The 23,171-nt window shown below is 37.9% G+C and overlaps 1 protein-coding gene across 1 annotated transcript in view; it reads left to right on the top strand.

Annotated features, from left to right (window-relative positions):
• LOC121322170 (structural maintenance of chromosomes protein 2) overlaps positions 1 to 22,012 on the top strand; it is a 23,186-nt gene extending 1,174 nt beyond the window's left edge. The window contains exons 2-24 of the mRNA XM_041261747.1: positions 1 to 86; positions 370 to 492; positions 694 to 732; positions 842 to 952; positions 1,049 to 1,093; positions 1,511 to 1,744; positions 1,961 to 2,110; positions 9,403 to 9,636; positions 9,801 to 9,960; positions 10,071 to 10,188; positions 10,553 to 10,691; positions 10,946 to 11,065; positions 11,314 to 11,518; positions 11,824 to 11,959; positions 12,503 to 12,627; positions 15,866 to 16,059; positions 16,440 to 16,583; positions 16,691 to 16,885; positions 18,221 to 18,421; positions 18,919 to 19,035; positions 19,319 to 19,479; positions 20,547 to 20,694; positions 21,451 to 22,012. The exon at positions 1 to 86 is cut by the window's left edge and continues 64 nt beyond it. Coding sequence (XP_041117681.1) covers positions 1 to 86; positions 370 to 492; positions 694 to 732; positions 842 to 952; positions 1,049 to 1,093; positions 1,511 to 1,744; positions 1,961 to 2,110; positions 9,403 to 9,636; positions 9,801 to 9,960; positions 10,071 to 10,188; positions 10,553 to 10,691; positions 10,946 to 11,065; positions 11,314 to 11,518; positions 11,824 to 11,959; positions 12,503 to 12,627; positions 15,866 to 16,059; positions 16,440 to 16,583; positions 16,691 to 16,885; positions 18,221 to 18,421; positions 18,919 to 19,035; positions 19,319 to 19,479; positions 20,547 to 20,694; positions 21,451 to 21,639 — 3,374 coding nt within the window. The 3' untranslated portion in view covers positions 21,640 to 22,012. The remainder of the gene's footprint in view (positions 87 to 369; positions 493 to 693; positions 733 to 841; positions 953 to 1,048; positions 1,094 to 1,510; positions 1,745 to 1,960; positions 2,111 to 9,402; positions 9,637 to 9,800; positions 9,961 to 10,070; positions 10,189 to 10,552; positions 10,692 to 10,945; positions 11,066 to 11,313; positions 11,519 to 11,823; positions 11,960 to 12,502; positions 12,628 to 15,865; positions 16,060 to 16,439; positions 16,584 to 16,690; positions 16,886 to 18,220; positions 18,422 to 18,918; positions 19,036 to 19,318; positions 19,480 to 20,546; positions 20,695 to 21,450) is intronic.
• The last annotated feature ends 1,159 nt before the right edge of the window (positions 22,013 to 23,171 follow it).

Below are 23,171 nucleotides of genomic sequence, written 5' to 3' on the forward strand. Positions count from 1 at the left end.
CTGTTTCCATTACCTTTGACAATTCTGACAAGAAGCAGAGTCCACTGGGGTTTGAGGCCCATGATGAAATCACTGTCACCAGACAGGTAGATGTAGTAGTTTTCTTTCTTTCTACTCATGCATCATGTTTTCTACTGCTTTCAGTGAAACCACTTTGCAAAAAAGGCCTAAATTATCAATTAGTTTTGTGTTAAATGCATACATATATCTTAAGTTTGTCAAAGACTAAATTGATCATTCTTTTTAATGTTAAGCTAGACTTGAACGCCAAACACACAGCAGCATCCAGTGTTGCCCCATACATTTTAAATACATTGTCCTTCTCCATTTGTAATTCATATATTTAACCTACTATTTCTTCTTTTCAAGGTTGTTATCGGTGGTAGAAACAAGTACCTCATCAATGGGGTAAATGCGAACAATACCCGTGTGCAGGATCTGTTCTGTTCAGTTGGGCTCAATGTAAACAATCCCCACTTCCTTATAATGCAGGTATGGGCTTTTATTACAAACTGGGTGTCTGAGATTATATTCACTTATAGGGAGACAAGCTTGATGTAAATAGTTGCTGGGAGTAATCAAAATAGATTTAAGCCAAAACTGAAGTGCTGTAGTGAATAGATTTTATAGCTTAGTCTAATTTGTTGATTCTGATTTATAAAAACTATTGTCTGTGTTCTAATTTAATTTCAGGGGAGAATTACAAAGGTCCTTAACATGAAGCCTCCAGAGGTGAGCATTTGTTTTCTTTTACACATTTTCTTTGTAAAAAGCAGCCGATATTGTTAAACTTGAACTGAATTGCTGTGGCTGAATGATAAGAACAGTTGCATTTTGTTAGATTCTAGCAATGATTGAAGAAGCAGCTGGGACCAGGATGTATGAATGCAAGAAAACTGCTGCACATAAAACCATTGAGAAGAAGGAGGCCAAGCTGAAGGAAATTCAGACGGTACCCATCATCTTTTTACAGTTAACATGTTTTATTTTTTGACTGCTGGGGTTGATTCCTGTATTTAACAGCATGCTTTTTCTGTATTTTCTTTAGATCTTAGAAGAAGAGATCACACCAACCCTGCATAAACTGAAGGAGGTATACTTTTCATGATGGCAAAAAAAAAAAAAATTACATTTAATGTACGTTATATGTTGTCAGCATTGGACTGGATTTCTATTAATCTGTTTTTATGATTCACAAGCAATGAATGATGTGCAAGAAGTAGTGAAGGCATCCACTTGTTGGGTGTAATTACAAATCCCTGAGCATGGGACCAGTAACAGTTGTTTTTCTTTCAACCTGTTCTTTGTAAAATGTAAATCTATAAAATGTAACATAGCATATTTTTACATTTGTTTTGTTGTTAACCCAAGAACATTACATAAAATAATAATACCATTTTCCTGTTATAGGCATGCATGTACCGGTAGCTTTACACAAGCATATTTTTGCAGTTCCTGTCTTTAATGTATTTCTTTCTTGGGCGTTGTTTCTTATTGTTTAACACATTAGGAACGATCCTCGTATTTGGAGTATCAGAAGGTAATGAGGGAGATAGAGCACCTTAGCCGTCTGTATGTAGCCTACCTGTTTGTGTGTGCTGAGGAAACCAAGGTTAAATCAGCTGAAGACCTAAAGGAGATGCAGGACTCTATTGGCAAACTGCAGCAGAACATGGCAGAGAATGAGAGGAAAGTGAAGGAGCTCTCCCAGGAAATAGCAGAGCTGGAGAAAAAGAGGGATAAGGTAAACATCCGGGACAACATGGTGCTAGACTGTTAAAATTCATACTGTGTGTCAAGAACAAAAGTAAAAGTGGATTAAACAGATTATTGTATACAGTAAATTGTTAAGTAATGATAATCATGCACCAACAATATTGTGTTGAGCCTCCTTCTATAGCAATTGTTCTATAAATTGTGAATGCAAAATTAATGAAATGTTGTGATTGAATTGATGTAGGATGTGGGTGGAGTCCTGCGGTCCCTGGAGGACACCCTTTCAGAGGTCCAGCGAGTTGACACCAAAGCACAGAGCGCCCTCGACCTGAAGAAGCAGAACCTGAAAGGGGAAGAAAAGAAGCGGAAAGAGTTGGTCAACAGCATGGGAGAGGTAGGAGCATCATCAAGTGAAATCACTAGCACACCCAGGAGCAGTACAAACCTGGTTGTTCAGAAATTGATCAGATACCTAAAACAATGCCATGGGAAACTGTATGGTAAAAGGTAGGTTTTTAAAATTCTGGTGGGTGCCCAGAACAAACATACGTATATAAATACACCTATTGTACTTTGTATATTAATACATTATGTAGTTTTCCTGCAAAATAATACATATATATTTTTATTAAAACATTTGTTAATTCGAGAACATTTACTTTCATAAGTGCCAACAAATATGTTAATATAACGAAACAAAATTGCTAATGTTACCTGGAAGCATTTGTTTTTTTACTTTTGTGTGGCAAAAAAATATGTATATATATAATATATGCGCACGCACACACTATTAGGAACATACTGAGTTTTGCACATTTCTGCTTGTATGCAGACAGTTTAATAAAATAAACCACCTATCCTTCTAATAAAAGTTAACTCTTCTATTTATACAACTACCCTTTTTTTTAATAATAGTAACGCCATGCCAACAGATCTATATACGAGAGTGCTGAGCACCTGCATACCGTTCCCCATGCAGTGCACAGGCTGCAGTGTAGTAGTCATGTCTTTACTGTAGTTTAAAATAAAGAAGCAACATGATTTTCATTACATGAGAGTAGATGTTGACCTTCATGCTGATTTGAACTCTGCTCTTGCCAAGATAAGCACCAACTAAGACGTAACTTTGCAGTAAACTAATGTGATCCATCTGCATCTCCATCCATTTGTGTTGTTTTCCATCTGATGATGTAGATATCCTTCTGTCAGGTGTTGATTGCTGAAGTGTAATGCTGGCTCCAGGGATCAGGTCATTTTGCCTCCCCAGCGCATCGGCTGTGATGCTGGCTCCGGGGATCAACCCAGTGCGGTCTTCCCAGTGCATCAGCATGACAACCGCCTGGATTGAGCTAAGTAGGGTATATCTCTGCGGTCTTCAAGTGGGCACCTTTCATCCTCGTTGTTTCGTTGACTAGCCCACGACACCTCAAGAGGGCTCAACAGTGAGTCTGGCGTCCCAGCATCACCCCCCTCCACCTCCCACTCAGCTCAGCCCAGCTTACTTACCTGTACATCGGCGTTACTTTCTTTCTATTGTGCTTGAGATCCCCATCCAGAATCTTTCCTTCTCAACCACAGCCAGTTGCTGCTCCTTTCTGCTGCTTCAGATAAGTTCTTCACTATGCGATGCAACTCTTGGCCACTGAACCCGACGTCTCTGAGAAACCGGGTTGTAGAGTGTGCCACAAATCCTCGACAACCCACCTCCACTGGGTAAACTCGGACTCTCCATCCTCGCTGTTCCGCTTCAGCAGCTAGTTGAGCAAACCGAAGTTTCTTCGTCTCATATGCCTCATCCACAGCATCTTCCCATGGCACTGTTAACTCTACCAGATGAACAAGACATGCTGATCCAGACCACAAGACAATGTCTGGTCGAAGGTTAGTGGTGGCAATCTCAGGTGGAAAAATAAGCCGTTGACCAACATCTGCCAGAATCTTCCAGTCTCTAGCAACTTCCAGTTGTCCTGAGCGAGGCTTGATTTTAACACCTTTTCTTGGTGGTTGCTCTCCTGGATGGAGGAATATTGTCTTTTGTGTGTATTGCTTTGATGGAACTGGTGTCCACTTATTGGTCAGTTTATGCTTGTCTTCCAATGCTAAGGCCAAACATCGCAGCACCTGGTCATGGTGCAAAGTAAACTGTCCTTGGCTAAGACTCACCTTACATCTTGTCAAAATGTGCCTTAATGTTGCAGGTAATGAACACAAAGGACATGAGGGATCCTCACCCACCCAGAGGTTTAGGTTCTGTGGTGATGGGAGAACATCATATGTTGATCTGATGAGGAAACTGATCCTGCTCTGTTCCGTTGTCCATAGGTCTTGCCAGCGAATCTTAAGAACATAAGAAAGTTTACAAACGAGAGGAAGCCATTCGGCCCATCTTGCTCGTTTGGTTGTTAGTAGCTTATTGATCCCAGAATCTAATCAAGCAGCTTCTTGAAGGATCCCAGGGTGTCAGCTTCAACAACATTACTGGGGAGTTGATTCCAGACCCTCACAATTCTCTGTGTAAAAAAAGTGTCTCCTATTTTCTGTTCTGAATGTCCCTTTGTCTAATCTCCATTTGTGACCCCTGGTCCTTGTTTCTTTTTTCAGGTCAAAAAAGTCCCTTGGGTCAACATTGCCAATACCTTTTAGAATTTTGAATGCTTGAATTAGTTCGTCGTGTAGACTGAACAGATTCAATTCTTTTAGCCTGTCTGCATATGACATGCCTTTTAAGCCCGGAATAATTCTGGTCGCTCTTCTTTGCACTCTTTCTAGAGCAGCAATATCTTTTTTATAGCGAGGTGACCAGAACTGCACACAATATTCAAGATGAGGTCTTACTAGTGCATTGTACAGTTTTAACATTACTTCCCTTGATTTAAATTCAACACTTTTCACAATGTATCCCTGCATCTTGTTAGCCTTTTTTATAGCTTCCCCACATTGTCTAGATGAAGACATTTCTGAGTCAACAAAAACTCCTAGGTCTTTTTCATAGATTCCTTCTCCAATTTCAATATCTCCCATATGATATTTATAATGTACATTTTTATTTCCTGCATGCAGTACCTTACACTTTTCTCTATTAAATGTCATTTGCCATGTGTCTGCCCAGTTTTGAATCTTGTCTAGATCATTTTGAATGACCTTTGCTGCTGCAACAGTGTTTGCCACTCCTCCTATTTTTGTGTCGTCTACAAATTTAACAAGTTTGCTTACTATACCAGAATCTAAATCATTAATATAGATTAGGAATAGCAGAGGACCTAATACTGATCCCTGTGGTACACCACTGGTTACCACACTCCATTCTGAGGTTTTTCCTCTAATCAGTACTTTCTGTTTTCTACATGTTAACCACTCCCTAATCCATGTACATGCGTTTCCTTGAATCCCAACTGCGTTCAGTTTGAGAATTAATCTTTTGTGCAGGACTTTGTCAAAAGCTTTCTGGAAATCTAAATAAACCATGTCATATGCTTTGCAATTATCCATTATGGATGTTGCATCCTCAAAAAAATCAAGCAAGTTAGTTAGACACGATCTCCCTTTCCTAAAACCACGTTGACTGTCTCCCAGGACCCTGTTACCATATAGGTAATTTTCCATTTTGGATCTTCTTATAGTTTCCATAAGTTTGCATATAATAGAAGTCAGGCTTACTGGTCTGTAGTTACCTGGTTCAGTTTTGTTTCCCTTTTTGTGGATCGGTATTACGTTTGCAATTTTCCAGTCTGTCGGTACCACCCCTGTGTCAAGAGACTGCTGCATGATCTTGGTTAGCGGTTTGTAAATTACTTCTTTCATTTCTTTGAGTACTACTGGGAGGATCTCATCCGGCCCAGGGGATTTGTTTATTTTAAGAGCTCCTAGTCCCTTTAACACTTCTGCCTCGGTTGTGCTAAAGTTATTTAAAACTGGATATGAACTGGATGACATGTGGGGCATGTTGTCCGTATCTTCCTTTGTAAAAACTTGTGAAAAGTAATCATTTAATATATTTGCTGTTTTTTTTTTTCTTCATCTACGATTTTGCCATTTGTATCTCTTAAACATTTAACCTCCTCTTTGAATGTTCTCTTGCTGTTGTAATATTGGAAAAACATTTTGGAATTGGTTTTAGCCCCCTTAGCAATGTTCATTTCTATTTCTCTCTTGGCCTTTCTACCTTCCTTTTTGACTTGCGTTTGCAGTTCTGTGTACTCTTTCTGTGTACTTAGTTTTTGGTCCTTTTTTAACGCTCTGTGAAGTGCCTTTTTTCGCTGAATATTTTTTTAAATTGATCTATTAAGCCATTTTCGCCATTTAGTTTTACATTTAGATTTGTCTACTTTAGGGATGTAATTGTTTTGCGCCTCTAGTACTACATTTTTGAAGAACAACCATCCTTTTTCTGTGGGTGTTTTCTCTATTTTACTCCAATCTACTTCTGTTAGTCTCTGTTTCATACCTTCATAGTTTGCTTTTCTAAAATTGTAAACCTTAGCTTTAGTCTTTACTTTTGAGGTTTTAAAAAACACTTCAAATGAGACCATGTTGTGTTCTGAGTTTGCCAGTGGTTCTCTGACCTCTGTTTTAGTTATTCTGTCTTCGTTATTTGAAAAGACTAAAGCAAGGCATGCCTCCCCTCTAGTCGGTGACTTGACAAATTGTGTTAGGAAGCAGTCATTTGTCATTTCCACCATTTCTATTTCATCCTTCGTGCTACCCACCGGGTTTTCCCATTTTATTTGGGGGAAGTTGAAATCCCCCATTAGTATGGCTTCTCCTTTGCTACACGCATTTCTAATGTCATTGTATAACAGATTATTTTGCTCACCGTCTGAATCTGGCGGTCTATAGCATGCTCCTATTATTATGCCCTTTGAATTTTTGTCTGTTATTCTGACCCATATTGATTCGGCTTTATTTTCTTTGTCCAGGTTTAACCCCTGGGCTTCAAGACTGTTTTTTATGTATAGCGCTACTGCTCCTCCTCTTCTGTCCTGCCTGTCTTTCCTATACAGTGTATACCCACAAATATTATATTCGTCCCCATCACTCTCAGACAACCAAGTTTCAGTAACACCTATCACATCATAGTTACTTGTTAGTGCAGTAGCTTCAAGTTCTAGAATTTTGTTTCTGATACTTCTAGCATTTAGATAAATACATTTAATGGTTGTCTTACCTGAGTTGTTGTCCTTGTTTTGATGCGGTCTCCCTTCAGTTTTTTTGTTGATTTCTCCCCCATTCCTTTCTAGTTTAAATGCTTCTGAACCTGCTCGAGGATCTTTTCTCCAAGTAGACTGGTTCCCTTGTTATTTAAATGCAGTCCATCCCGTCTATACAGATAGTCCTCGTTGTAGAATGTGGTCCAATGATCAAGATAGGTGAAGCCTTCCCGTGTGCACCACATCTTCAGCCATGCGTTTTGATTAATTATTTCCAGCTGTCCATATGGTCCTTTGCAAGGTGCCGGTTGTATACCAGAAAATACCACAGTTTTGGTTTTCTCTTTTAATTTCCTTCCTAGCTCTCTGAATTTGTTTTGCAGGGATTCTGGTCTGTCTCTTCCAATGTTGTTTGTACCGATGTGGACGACTACTACCGGGTCGTCTCCTGTTCGTTCTAGGAGCCTGTCCACGTTCTCAGTGATGTGCTTGACCGAGGCTCCCGGAAGGCAGCACACTGTTGTAGTAAGGGGGTCCAAACTGCGACTTGAACTTGCTGTGTTTCTCAGTATGGAGTTCCCAACAATCATGACCTCCCTTCTTTTTGCTATCTGGTCACCATTGTCAATAGGGTCCTGGATGTTGTTCCTTTCTTTCTCTTGTTGGTTCTGCTCATCAAAATTCTGAAGTGACTCAAATGTGTTGGTTGTTTTGATTTCTGGTGGTTGTGTTTGACAAAGTTTCTTTTTTTCCCTGCTTCTGCCTACCTGAACCCAGCTGTTCTGACCTTCTATCTCCCTGGTGGCTTTCAGTCTGTTAGGGGTGATGCAGACTTCCATGAATTGTGGGTGTGCCAGTTCCTCAAGATCCTGTTGCTGTCTCACTTCTTCCAGCTCCATTTCTAGCATACTTACTAGTTTATGCAAGTCCTGTATCGCGCGGCTCTTTACGCACACTTGGTTTAGCTCTGCTGGGTTTTCTCGGATTTCCCATGTCAAGCAGGTGTCACAGATTACTGGATTGAAGACCATGTTGAGGGTTTTTTTTTTAAGTTTAGTTTCTTCTAAACTGCTCTGCACTTTTCCACGCCTGTACTACTTCTCCCACTCGCTGTTGCTGGGAAGACTGCCTCGTTTAACTGCTTTGTTCTGCTGTGCTGTTGGCTCCTCCCCTCGCCCGTGTCTCAGAACGGCGCTGAATTTGAATCAGCTGCTCCGAGTTTCAGCTTATCAGAAAAACACACATGGCTGTTTGACTTTGAGCTGCTGTGTTTCCCCTATGTCCTGTGTTTTCTGATTAAAGCAATTAAAGATGCAATTTCTCCTTACTGCTTCTAAACTGCTCTGCATTTTTCCACGCCTGTACTTCTCCCACTCGCTGTCGCTTCCACTCGTTGTCGCTGGGAAGAATGCCCAGCGACAGCGATGTCTTGGATTGCTCCACACTCTCCCATCTCATCCATTCTGTCTGCTTGGCCTGGGAAATGACCTTTACACACCTGATCCTCTCCTCCTGTTTTTGCACCTCATTGACTACCAGCTTTCTCAGTTGAGCAGGGGTTGCCTTGTGCCATGTAGGAGGAGCTGAACTGAGACCAAAACCTCCTTTTCCATGCTGAACTTGCCCCATAATATTGCATATTCAAAGGGCAGCCTTATCATCTTCCACAGCTTTTTTTCTTTTGGTATAAAGACTCCACCTGCTCCGCGCCATGCTCTTAGTACAACCTGTTTTTCCCATGCCACTTTTATCAATTTCCACAGGATTTGTAGAACTCCAGAAGCACTCTTGTATACTCTGTATGAAACTCCATTAGGCCCTGGAGATGATGATGATGCCCTTGCTTTTTTCACAGCTTGCTCTACTTCTTTCCACTTAGGGGCACAGTTGTTTAGGCTATATTATCTATGTCACAGTCTACCAACACAAAAAGAAAAACGTTTACGATTCAATTTATGTAAAAAAAAAAAAAAAAAAAAAAAAAAAAAAAAAAAAATCCTGTGTCCGAAATATTTAATGGTCAAGTTCAATTTTTCTACAGTAAATTTACAGTGAACTAGTGTTTTTATTTATTTTACAAACAACAATATTTGTGTTTTTTAGAAAACCAGTCGTCTTTTGCCAGTGTACAACTTTACGTCATGGTTTAATTGTGAAGTTAAAAACATGTTATTTTAAAATCAGTAATTAACTCCCCAATGTATGCAGTGCTCACACAGTTCATGTTTTATTCACGCAGATAGTTCAGAGCTGCTTACTGCTCAATGTAGAGCCGGTTCCTGCTTCATTTGGTCACAGACGAGAATTACGATTATCGTTCATTTTTTCGTGATTATCGGTTATTGCTCCAACCCTGGTTCACACACGGTATCCTGAAATCCCAGATAAAGCACAGGGAAAATCTTAGGAATTACTTATTTGAAAAAGCAGTTGATTAATTTGTGAAGAATTTCTGTCACAGTGGCTTGTCCATTCAGTAATGGGCTACTTGTTCTGACTGTTCTGTTCAAATGTGTTTTTATTATTTGTTTTACTGAAGGATCAAAAAGCCCTAGCTGCGAAGGAGAAGGAAGTGAAGAAGATTACTGGTGGACTGAGTGCCATGCAAGAGGCAAGTCAGCAAGATGCTGATGCCCTGACTGCAGCCCAGCAGCACTTCAATGCGGTGTCAGCAGGGCTGTCTAGCAACGAGGATGGGGAAGAGGCCACTCTGGCAGGGCAGATGATGACCTGTAAAAATGACATAAGCAAAGCTGAGACTGAGGCCAAACAGGTGTGCTTAACATTCTTTCAATGCTGAGTTCTCCGGTAGGGGTTTGAATTAAAGGCACTGGGTATAAAGATCTTCAAAGTTTATTTTTCAAATATGCATTTTAAGGAATTGAATGTGCGTGAGATTTTTTGATTTTATTAATACTCCTAGTCTCTGACTTGCAGGCCCAGATGAAGCTGAAGCACGCTCAGCAAGAGTTGAAGACCAAGCAGGCTGAAGTTAAAAAGATGGATAACGGATACAAAAAGGACCAAGATGCTTTTGAAGCTGTGAAGAAGTGCAAAGAGAAACTGGATACTGAAATGAAAAAGCTGAACTATGAAGGTTGGAAGTTCACTGGTTCACTTTTTAGTCTTTACTATCAACTGTTTGTTTTGAGTGGCTTATAATTGTATTTAGATGTGTGGTTGAATTGTGTTCTTGTGTTTTCTTAGATGGAATGGAGGAGAATCTGATAGAGAAACGAAAGCAGCTTTCACGTGGTGTCAACCAATTGAGAGAGGAGTATGAGTCTCTTATGGCCAGATTCCCAAACTTAAGATTTGAATACATGTAAGATTCTTAGTTATTTAAACTTTTTTGTTCTGAAAAGAGAGCAGACTAACAAATCCTCTCAAACAGTTCTGTAGACTGTAAGCTTGCGTTAAATAATCAATATGGTCTTCAGAAAAGGGGCTTAACAAGACAGTCTTGAATTTCAGTGAATAAGGCTTAACAGTTACATTTTCGTGGAATGTATCTCATGGCTTAAGAGTCTTTTTCCAGGAGGAAGTATTTTATTAACTTAAATCATTCCTTGAACATCTTCATTCCGAATATACAGGGTGATTAGAAAGTAAGTTTACCACATCAATGCACCGTGCATACACCCTTTATAACAAAATGCATACCTCTCAATGTTGTGCTACTTTTCCAGAAATCCTGAGAAGAACTGGGATGAAAGACGTGTAAAGGGACTTGTTGCAAATCTAATTGCAGTAAAAGACATCTCCACCTCCACTGCCCTAGAAGTAGTGGCAGGAGGGCGTCTCTATAATGTGGTTGTGGACACTGAGGTAAGTAGTGTTGTCTGGCAATCCTTTTAAATTGATTGCTTTCATTGATTTCAACTCTTTATAAAAGAGAATGATACGAGGTGTATATTTTGCAGTTTTTATATTTTCTGGTTGAGGGCAGAAGCCTCATATACTCTTACTTCTGTTATCACTAATTTTGAATAAATAAAACCACTTCTCTAAGCTGATTGGTAAACGACTGAAATGGGAATTTGGCTGTATCCTTATTAAACCTCTTAAACTGTCCATTACAGGTGACTGGTAAGAAGCTATTGGAGAAAGGTGAACTAAAACGGCGATACACTATTATCCCTTTGAACAAAATTTCTGCCTTCTGTATTAATGATAACACTGTAAAGACAGCCAAGAGCCTGGTACGTATGAGATCAATCAAAATACAGAAAACTATGTTTTACATGCATGCATACCACTTATTTTTGTCTTAATGTATTGAACACTTTATATTAGTAAACTTACAGCTGTAAATAATAGATGGGTGATTTTTTTTGAAGATGTGGTCTTAATATAAGACATGTCACACCAACAGTCACTGTGTAAACATAAATAGTTACACATCAAATATTCCTTTTCATTTAGTGTTTAATAACTGTTTATATTTTAGGTTGGCGCTGATAATGTACACACTGCCCTGTCCTTGGTTGGATATGAATCAGAACTTCATAAAGCCATGCAATATGTTTTTGGATCCACTCTGGTGTGTGATTGCCTTGATAATGCCAAAAAAGTGACCTTCGACAAGAGGGTCATGACAAAAACTGTCACACTTGGGGGAGACTCCTTTGACCCCCAGGGAACTCTGAGTGGAGGTAGTGTCCTGTTCCTTGGCCAGGTTTTGCAAAAACTATAAAATAACAGAATATTGTTGTGGCCAAATCATATAAAAGTATAACTATATTCTGTAGTTGAACAATTTTTTTTATATTGAAGATTCTACACTGTGTGATGTTTCAACAGCAATTTAGTTAAGTTAATTCTGTTTCAGTTTCTATCTTGGATGTGCAGTTTACATTAAATCCCTGCTTGCTTCAGCACTGTAGTTTAGTGGTGATTGTGCTGAACCTAGCTGTGCAGCAGTCAAGTTTCATGAGCACTTCTGTTTTTGTATTCCCAGGTGCCCGCACCCAGACTGCTTCAGTTCTGTCTAAACTACAGGAGCTGAAGGATGTCCAGGATAACCTGAGGACTAAAGAAGCTGAGCTGCAGGCTGTGGAGAAGCAACTGAGCAACCTGAAGGGAATTGCAGAGAAGTAGGCTGCTTTTAAACAGGGGATTTACTATTTGACAGCTAAAGCAGCAGTCATCATTAAAATATGTATGTTCATGCTAATTATATATATATATATATATATATATATATATATATATATATATATATATAATTTAAATTATATATAAAAATGATAAGTTACCTGTTTTCCTGCATCTCTAATATTCATGGATCAGATGCTTAGAACTCGCTGCACAGGGGTGTATTTGAAATCACATAGCTGAAAGCACAGTCAGTCGTTGCCAGTATCTCTGAACTGTAGCGTAAATGTTTTCCATAACATTTTGTACAAGATGAGGGACAGGCCCAAAAACACATTCTCTTAGTATTTATTTGTAACTCGTACAGTTTATATAATCTGCTAACAATAGCATCAGACAGGACAAATCACTTTGCACTCTATTCTAGTGGAGATAAATGCAAGGCTTCAGTTGTAAATGCTTAATATGTTTTAGTGTAGGTATAGCATATTACAGTATTGTATCAGCTGTACATTGTTCATAATGGATTTTTAACTCTGCAGGTACAGACAGCTTAAACAACAGTTGGACATGAAAACTGAAGAGGCAGACATTTTGCAGACCAAACTTCAGCAGAGCTCCTACCACAAACAGCAAGAGGAACTAGATGCACTCAACAAGACTATCGGTAAATTTATATGTAGAAAATAAAATGAAGGACAAGGTGTTTTGGGTGATCCTTTATTGTAGAACTTTTTAACAGGATTTATTCATTTAAGCTGTAGAACTTTTTGCAAAATGTATTTTTCTACAGTAAATGTTCTGTGGCTAACTAATGAAGTAGAGTATTTCTCATGCATGTTGCCGTGTCCGGGCTGTAAGAAAGTACATGACTTTATTGGAGGTAGCCGCCTAAGTAGGGCTGTATTTATTATTTTTGCATATTTCACGGCATGTCAGTCTAAAAATAGGTATTTTGAAGATATTTTGCGATTTTTAAACATTTATTAAAGCCGAAAAAAAATAGCGTTGTCACATTCAAAATTGATATTCTACAACAAATGTTCCTGAATATTGAAATGCTTACCTGAAAAACAGTAAATGCTCATTGGTAGACTATTTTGTTTGTCTACCTTTTTTATTTTCACCATCACTGAATTGTCAAACAAAATAAAAAACAAATAAATGTGAAAAAAATAAGACAAGTGAAATGTCCCCTTTTACTGGAGAGAGCATTCTTTAGCAAAACTATTTCCAATCTTTGCAGCTGGTGTCTCTTCTGTTTAAAACATTTTAAAGAAATTGTGTAGCTATGCGTTGTGTTCAGTCATGTAACGGAAGAAAACTAAAGCTGCCAGATTCCTATGCAGTGTGTCAGTAAGGCAAATATTTGCTGTATTTGTTTTGTCATAAAAATATTTATATTTCCACCTGTTTAGAAATGGGAATTTTCACAAGGAACTAATATATTCCAATGCAGTGTCTACATTTTTTATGGAAATCATGAAATTCATTTAAAAAAAAAAAAAGAAATTAACATATTCAATATGTTTATGCGGATCCTGTTGTGGTTTAAATGTTTAGAACTTTTTGTCATTGACAAAAAGATTGACAAGATCTATACACTCAGTTATAAGTGTAGTTGATAGGCTCCAATGGGGATGAGACTTTTCATTAGAGCCCTGTGAATTTTTTTTTATATATAATTGTACCATAATTTCTCCTTCGTGGCAGTAATGGTAACATGCAGTCCCCCACTCTAACTGCCTATTTACAGTAAATACTGTCCATGCCCTCTATAAAAATAAATAAGATACAATAAAACATGTATATTTACACTGCCCTACTATTGTGGGGCTGTTGTAATAATAGCACATACAGCAAACTACCCATTAAAAAAAACAATATGATTGTATTTAAGCTTGGGGAGATATACAAGTTTATCAGTGTACAGCAAGCTTGGGGTTTCTCGGTATTTAAACACTAAGCAAAGCATATTCAGTCATTCAAAATCATTAAAAACCAAAACTTTTGCAAACCAAAGTTTGCAAGAGTTGAAATAAAACAAATTATTAGCAGACTCCCATTCCAACCGACTGTTGCAAAGTCTGCACATCATTATTTTGCTGCAGTCAGCTGCATACATCCCCTCATGCTCAAACTCTTTGCAGCGTTGTTTAATTGTTATGCATGGTGTAGGCATTTTAGAAACAAACGTCTCTCCTCTTCCATCACAATTTTAATTCCCAAACGACCCTCTCCAAATTAGACATCTGCGCAAGTACTAGTCAGAGCCTCTGTTTCCCTTCAGACCATGTCTATGGTAACGGTTGAGCCTTGACAACTACGATTGACAACTAAGTATTTATTTAAAGTATTTTTTGTATAAACCTCTCAATTTAAAAATGTCATCCTATGTTTGCTTTATTTTTTTTTATGTTGCATTTCATTTCATTTTTTCATATTTGTGAAAAACACAGGGCTCTACTTGTAATAAACATTTATATGTTACAATTAAGATATCTCATAGTTTAAAAATAAAATAGTTTCATTACACTGTGTAACAAATTTATTTTTATTTTTTTTTGGTTCCTGGGTAGTAAGTGTTATTTCCTAATCGCTTATGCCTCAAAAGTATAGAAAATGGCTATTATTCCTGACAAACTTTGCTTTGTGACCAGGACAGTGATATTTTGAAATTTACCTATTTTCCAGAACATTCCAGATAGATTCAGTGCTGAGTAAACTTGGAGTAACTTCTAGAACTTTCTAGAACTTTCCAGTAATATAAATAGTAGTATAAATACAGGGGCCTTAAGCCCACCAGTTCAGTTTAGTTCCAGCTGCCTAAGTGGATACAGAGCCATCTGAGATGGCATCAAGAGGCTGCAATGGTGGCATTCCTGATGGGTCTCCAAGGCGGTTTTACCAAATTTCCCTGCTGCCTTTGGGACAGCAGGGACACCAAGGCACACTACCTCAGGCGGGACTGGCCACAGCGGACCGAGTTCTCTGTGGGGAGGAACAACGTCAAGTGGGAGCCACTGGTGGACCCCCAGAAGGTGCTGATACCGCCACTGCACGTCAAAATGGGCCTTATGAAACAATTTGTCAGAGCTCTAGCTAAGGAGTCGGCAGCCTTCAAGTACCTTCAAGACTTCTTCCCTAAGCTGTCTGAGGCAAAGGTCAAAGACCACAGATAAAGAAGATCCTGGAGTGCAATGAATTCCCCAAGAAACTCACTAGTAAGGAGAAAGCGGCTTGGAACAGCTTTGTCGCAGTGGTTCGGGGCTTCCTGGGCAATCACAAGGCCAAAAACTATGTGGAGCTGGTTGAGACTCTGGTGAAGAACTACGGCACAATGGGCTGTAGGATGTCCCTCAAAGTCCATATCCTTGATGCTCATCCTTGATAAATTCAAGGAGAACATGGGAGCGTACTCGGAGGAGCAAGCCGAGCGCTTCCACCAGGATATACTGGACTTTGAATGCCGCTACCAAGGACAGTATAACAAGAACATGATGGGAGACTACATTTGGGTGCTGATTCGTGAAAGTGATTTACAGTATAATCATAAATCTTGAAAAACTACTCACTTCTAAATCTTTTGTAGTCATTTTTGTATTACTTTAGTATAAATACATGTTAATTTGGATTCATATGTTGTTTTTTCTGACTTTATGTGAACGAAAAGACCGTTTTCTCATTGGAAATAGGTACATTTCAAAATATCACTGTCCTGGTCACAAAAGCAAAGTTTGTGGGGAATAGCCATTTTCTATACTTTTGAGGCATAAGCAATTAGGAAATAACACTTACTACCCAGGAACAAAAATTGTGTTACATGGTGTTATTTTTTACAGACCCCCTGCCGTTAGCTGTTAGTCCTGCTGCTATTCAGTCTCACAATTGTCTGATTGTTACAGAGGAAAGTGAAGAGGTCCTTAAGAAAACCAAGGAGGTGCAGAAGAAAGCCGAGGAGAAATACAAAGTGCTGGAAAACAAAATGAAAAATGCTGAGGCAGAGCGTGAGAAGGAGCTCAAAGAGGCTCAGCAGAAACTGAATGCAGCTAAAAAGAAGGCAGATGTCTCTAATAAAAAGATGAAGGAAAAGCAGCAGGTAAATGATACGTGTGGGGTACATTGTGAAAGAGGTTGAAAATTGGCCGTATTTGCAAGAAAGGTGACTCACTTCACCCTTGTCCTATTCATTTGCAATCAGATTTGTAATCCGTCGCAAACGGTACATATGATGGATCTTTCTGATCGCACTGGTGGCAATGCCTCCTATAATTTAGATCCATGTCTTAGTTTTTATATTTTCAGTGTTTGCATGTTTTTATTGTTCTGATGGGTTTTCATTCAGTGATTTCACCTTGCTCTCATACCAAAGCTAAAATATGCTGGTGACTTTATAAACATGCCAAATATCCGTGAGTGCTGAAACATAATACATGATGATTAAGAACACTTCTGGGATAATTCACACCTTTGTCACAGGAAGCTGATGCCTTGGTTCTGGAACTGGAGGAACTGAAGAGGGAGCAGGCTGCCTACGAGCAACAGATCGAGGCTGTGGATGAAGCTGTGAAATCCATTCAGCAGCAGATTGACAGTATGGTTTCTGAAGTTTCCAAAAATAAGGTTGGTCTTTATGTAGCAATACCCTGTACATCTCAAACCTTTTTTTTTTTTTTTTTTTTTTTTTTTTTTAACAAAAGAATATTAAATGAAATTGATATTGTTTTCAGGAAGCCGTCAAGAAGGCCCAAGAGGATCTTGCCAAACAGAAAGAAATAATCCTGACACAAGACAAGGAAATCAAAAGCAAATTGTCTGAGGCATCGAAACTCGGAGAAGAGAACAATGATGCTCAACTTAAAATAAAAGAGCTGGAGCATAACATCAACAAGCATAAAAAGGATAGTGCTGATGCAGCGGCTAGGGTTGGTCAGACTTCCTATTTTTTTTTTTGTGTGTGTAAGCATTCCGGCTCTCTTTAATTTACACAACAAGTACTCCAAGCTGAAACTCACTGTTGCATTCCTGGTAAATTTAACTATTTGAGACAATTTGGTCAACAGAACTTGAAATACCATGTCCCTTTCAGTTTAAAAAGGACAGTTACCTTAAATTTGTATAAAGTATTGTGTAGAAGACAATGGGGATACCCTTCCTATTTTATGCAATGCTAAGCTTAAACATTCTGTTTATTGGAGCTTTCATATATTACCACCATTTATATCAATATAAGAGAAAAGCATGTGTGTCTACATTTTAAAACAACATTTGTGGGATCTACAGACATGAGCAGTCAACAAGGTCCACTTTCTGATAGGCGAGTAAAATATGAAAGCATGTACTCAAGTGAAACCTATACTTTTGAATATGAAATTAAACATTATTGTTGAACTTCAGTGTTAAGACTGCTATGTAAAAATTATATATAACACACATACAGCATTCTTAAAGCTGAAGTTCACCAATAATGTTTAATTTCATATTCAAAAGTATAGGTGTAATACATGGATGAAGGCTATGTTTGCATCCTGAGAATATACTTGAACTTTGACCCATTCGACTCTGAGACCATCACTTTCAATTCAAACACAACATGTCTTGTTTTCACTCACTCGACAACACCCACAGTACAGAAATGTTCAATGATGATCAACACAATGAGAATACGTTTAAAAAAAATAAATAAATAAAAAATGATGCAAAGCTGGTACCTTCGTATCTCAGAAACTGGATAGGAACAGGGAATTAAAACAAGGTAAAGGCAATCATCCAAATAAAGCTGAAACACTAGCGAATAATGATGTAGAATGTCTGTACAGCAATGAAACGCTAAGTTTAAAATATAAAATAAATAAAAATTGTTCTGAACCTCATCGTCTTTAATATTAGCATCACAAGGGTGTTCATGTATTAAAAAATAATAGATGGGCCTCTTCAGTGAGTTACAGGATAACAACAATTCCATCTCTGGTTTCTGTGACAGTTTATAAATTACTCTACCTTTTGTTCTCGTAATTTATGACATCACAGAAACCATAGGTGGAATTACTTTCCTGTAACTCGCTGAAGCCCATCTATTATCTCTGTGTCATAAACATCTCTTCATTGGACAGGGGCATAGGAATTAAGATTTAATATTCTTGGCATGGGAAGCCATTAGTATAGAATAAAAGATTCTCACTAATAGCTTTATTGTAGAATGCATGCCTCAGTTGCACATTGATGGTAATGTCATGTAATTTACTGTATGACTTTCACAGGTGGCAAAGATGCTTGATGAGTATGAGTGGATTGCTACAGAAAAGCATCTCTTTGGACAGCCCAACACAGCCTATGACTTTAAAACCAACAACCCCAAGGAAGCTGGCCAGCGACTTAAAAAATTACAAGAGACTAAGGAGAAGCTGGGAAGAAACGTCAATATGAGGGCAATGAACATGCTCAGTCAGGCTGAAGAGAGGGTAATTAGCACACTTGATTGTACTGTATATAGTTTCTGCTGGTTTGGCATAGTGAATGACTATGGGGTAGTGGTCCAGGTTTTGCCTTGTCAAGATTCTTGCATGCAAAACACAAACACTGGCTCCACAGAACATAAAAATCCCATATAACATACACTGGGTCTTGACATGCAACATCCTTACAATTGAAGGGAATATATGTATAATCTCGACCAGGGTGTGAAGGATTCTAATTTCTAGAAAACAGTGGAAAAGGGTCCCTATATGTTTTTTTTTTTTGTTTTAATATTCTGGCAATAATCTGAAATCTTGTAAATTTAGGTTTAAATTAAAATTTCTGAATAAGACATTTTTGTCAGTTTTTCTAAAATTGAGCATTACAGATTTGAACTGTAGAATTTAGAACTATAGTTATTGCATCACTATGAATAATAACACAGTCCTTGAGATGTGTTCAGAACAGTAAGAGTTAAATTGCTTTTGCTCTTCTGTGATAGTACAATGACCTGATGAAGAAGAAAAGAATTGTTGAGAATGATAAATCCAAAATCCTTACAACTATTGAAGAGCTGGACCAAAAGAAAAATGAGGCTCTTAACATTGCATGGCAAAAGGTGAGGAATCCTGTGGTGTGTTGTGTTTTTTTTTTTTTGTCTTTCAGCAAGCTAAAAATACAAAGTTGCTAAGAACTTCAGTATTGGGAACATTGTGTACCTATTATGATATCTCTGAATACTGGGACGACAGTACTAGTAGAATATCAGACACTGATATGGTTTCAGTACTAATGTGAAAGAAGATTCAGCCAAGGGGGTACAACATTCCCATAGTAAAGTGCATTATAATTTGGTATGCATTTATAGGTAGTCACAGGAATATTTAAAAAAATTTTTTTAGGTGAACAAAGACTTTGGCTCCATCTTCTCCACCTTGCTGCCAGGAGCAGATGCAAGACTGGCTCCACCTGAAGGTAAAAGTGTCCTTGATGGCTTGGAATTCAAAGTTGCTCTTGGAAACACCTGGAAAGAAAATCTAACTGAACTTAGTGGGGGTCAAAGGTTTGTGTTTTTTTTTCGTTTTTTTTTGGTTATGTACATACATACCATAGGATACTAAAGCATAATTCTAGCAATGTCATGACAAGACCCTAGAACATAGTTTTTCACTATCTGACATGGTTCTTTCTATTATGTTTACACTTACAAGTACACGAGTAGTCCCTGCTTTCTGTTGCTGCAGGTCTGTAACTAGAAATAAAACTGGATAAGCTGATAGTTAGGGGCTTGGAAAATTCACAGTATTTAAGAAATTCACAAATGGCAATAAAAAAAAAAAAAAAAAAAAAAAAAAAACATTGATGCAAGTTGCCTAAAATGTGTTATCATTTATAGTTCATCAAGAACATTACTCAAAAACCAAGGCTGTAACATTTTAACATGTACCCTAGTTACTGCGTCAACTCTTGAAAAGTACATTGGAACTCAAGTCGCTATTGAAATAAGCTTTAATAGTGTAAGAAACTTCTGCTGGAAACAAATCATTTAAAATGGTCTGTGTTTGCTGCAAAAAAAAGTAACAAGCAGACCATTTTTTTTTAAAAACAACCTTGAATGACAATTTAATTAATGTTGTCACATTAATTAAAATGACTAATTCCCATAGCCTGTTTTGGTGCCTTTAATCCCAAAATATTAAACACGGGAGAAACGTAACTGCAAACCTGAATTAACAAAACCTGAAGCTTTTGTGTTTTTCTTTATACACACTGTACAATTCTAGTAGTATTTAGAAATGTCACTGTACAGTATGAGGAATTCACCAATCATGAAGCCGGTATTCGTTTGACCCTGTTGCTGTAGTAACCAAATGCACAGCATTGACGCCGGACCGCTTACAGCTACTGTAGCGCTGCTTCTACTTGATAAAAGTATGAAATGAACAGGGGAGGTGAAGAGTAATGTAAAATGCTGTAAGGAAAATAAAATGCATATTCACGGTAGGCAGTCAAATACATGATTTCCGTGATAGCATGAATTTTCCGAGGCCCTACTTTATAGTACAATATAAGATGTATGATAGAGCTGTGAGGTGTTTATTAATTTATTTATTTTTAATATTTCTGCAGGTCTCTGGTAGCCTTGTCTCTGATCTTGGCCATGCTCCTCTTTAAGCCGGCCCCAATCTACATTCTAGATGAGGTGGATGCTGCTCTGGACCTCTCTCACACACAGAACATTGGCCAGATGCTGCGGACGCACTTCCGACACTCACAGGTATTCCACGCGTGCAGTGCCTGCATGTTGTGATTTGAATGCTTCGATCAGAAGAGGAATGACCTTGCAGCATTTATTAGGCAGAGGATATCTAATTATAGATGGGTGCACTGGCTTGATAGTATGCTTATTAATGCATCCTGTGTTACAGAGTTTGGTGCGTGAGAAATAAGAAAATTGCCTTATTTTGCATTATATCAGCTAATTTAATACTGAACCATTAAACACTGGCGGCTTCTAATGAGCCCTTATAAAATGGCTTGGAAATTTTCTGCATTCTGATTTGGCTGCTGACATTCCAAAGCCATACAGCACAACCACTGGTTCATTCCATGCATTTAAGATCAAAGTGTGTTTGGGTCACCAACTTTTTAAAGTGAAATTTGACAACATTACAGGTGGTGGTATGTTCACAGTGTCTAATCACAGATTATATATATATATATATATATATATATATATATATATATATATATATATATATATATATATGTGTGTGTGTGTATATGTGTGATATATATATATATATATATATATATTTTTTTTTTTTTCTTCATAGTTATTTGTTAGGCTAACATGCAAGAAAGTAAATGGAATCGTACAAACTTTAAATGTCAATCATCTCCTGGATGGATCATCTTGGGCTTTAGTACAGAATGCAGCCGTCAATGCCCATTACCTTAAATAAGAATAATGTTTTTGCAATTAAAATTTGGTGTCTTTCGTTACTTTAAATGTCTCCTTTTGTTGTTTCAGTTCATAGTGGTGTCTCTCAAGGATGGCATGTTCAACAATGCCAATGTTCTGTTCAAGACCAAATTCGTGGATGGAGTGTCTACGGTGGCAAGGTTTGCTCAGAGCCAGAACGGGGTCAGCAAGGCTGGGCAGAGCAGACCAGACAAAACAAAATCAAAAGACAAGCACAGACAGCACACAGAGAACTGAACTGGCTTCATTGACCTACAAACTCTTGCATGTATCCTGAACATGTCCTTATCTTTGTAGATTAACTGCCTTTGTTATACACCAAAAACCTTTGCATTAGGGGTGTGCAGGACTTCAGTCTTACGACTTTGAAGCAGATCTGTTAGACTGTTTGTTTGTTTTTTACCATTCTTGTCTAATCTAAAAACATTGGACTATTGGTCCTAAGTATAAAGGGATTAATGCAAAGATCCCTAGAAGTGTATCTGATGTTTTTTTGTTGTTTTGACATAGTCTCCGATGCATTTTACCTTTTAATCCATGCTTCTCATGTCCATTTCTTTATATGATACTCTCCATTTTGTTTTCTTTTCTCTTGTTTTCAGTAAAACTTTGCTAATAAAATGATTTATTTATATACTTTACAGTATGATTATCTTTTTCTCTGTTGGATACACAAACTCGGTGCTGCATCTTAAACTTATTTATCTTGTTGTTTTTAAAATGATAACTTAATAAGACACTTGCTTGAAAGCAACTGCCTGTTAATATCTAAGCAATAGCCCACAACATTAGTTAAGAAATTACTGCACACCCTGGGTATATTGTGAGGCAACACGCAGAGCCAAGTGCTTTCAGCCACCCAGGAAGTGCAGTAATTTCATTACTGCACATGCTGGAGTGTTGCAATTTTAAAATGGGCAATTAAATCATGACTTCCACTGTTCACTTCTTACAAAATTAGATATGGATTGTGCAGGACTGCAGAAATTCCTAGTCATATTATTGTTAACTGATTATATTGCTTCGTTTTTGTCCAAAGACATTTTATAAATCCTGTTTATTCATGTTAGTTTACATTTGCAGTGAAGTCAAAGTGTTGTCTTTGCCTGTTCAGATTTTTTTAAAAAAGCTCTTCAAAGTTATTCTGGGTAACACCTGGAAAGAAAATCAATCAATCCTGTCTTTCTCTGTTCCATAAAAAATTCTACTGTATCTTTCTTTTTAGTGCTTATACAGTAGTCTCTGCGTATATGACCACCTTAAAACGCTTGCCTAAGGGATCACTCTTGTGGTGAAACAGATTTTTCCCATTGTAAATGCTCTGGCTAAAGGGACAGGAACTTCGCTTAAAAGAACACCTAGACATTGCTAGCGATTCGTTCACAACCAATACAGTGCGGCTTTGTAACTTGACCGCTTCTCATCGTCTTAAATTAAAATGGTTTATTCAGTATTTTCCAAAGCAACTTGCCATCGCAAGTGTTTAAGGCATACTGATTAGTTTATTAAATCTTTCCAGAACCGCTGTCACATCATTGACTTTTTCGTATTCTTATTTCCACAAGTGCACCTCATCGCTACAAATGGCATGTAAACAAACGTAAAAATGTGGCGCTGTTTCTCTTGCTACAAAAAGTTGGAAATTGTTCAGGCTCTTGAAAAAAGCTGAATCAGACACAAGTTGCAGAGCAATTAGGTGTTTCCTGATCTGCTGAGTTAATATGCATATTAACTATATTATAGTATATTACTGCTGCATTTTGTAACGT

Source organism: Polyodon spathula, chromosome 1 (assembly GCF_017654505.1).
Source record: "Polyodon spathula isolate WHYD16114869_AA chromosome 1, ASM1765450v1, whole genome shotgun sequence".
Classification (NCBI taxonomy): domain Eukaryota; kingdom Metazoa; phylum Chordata; class Actinopteri; order Acipenseriformes; family Polyodontidae; genus Polyodon; species Polyodon spathula.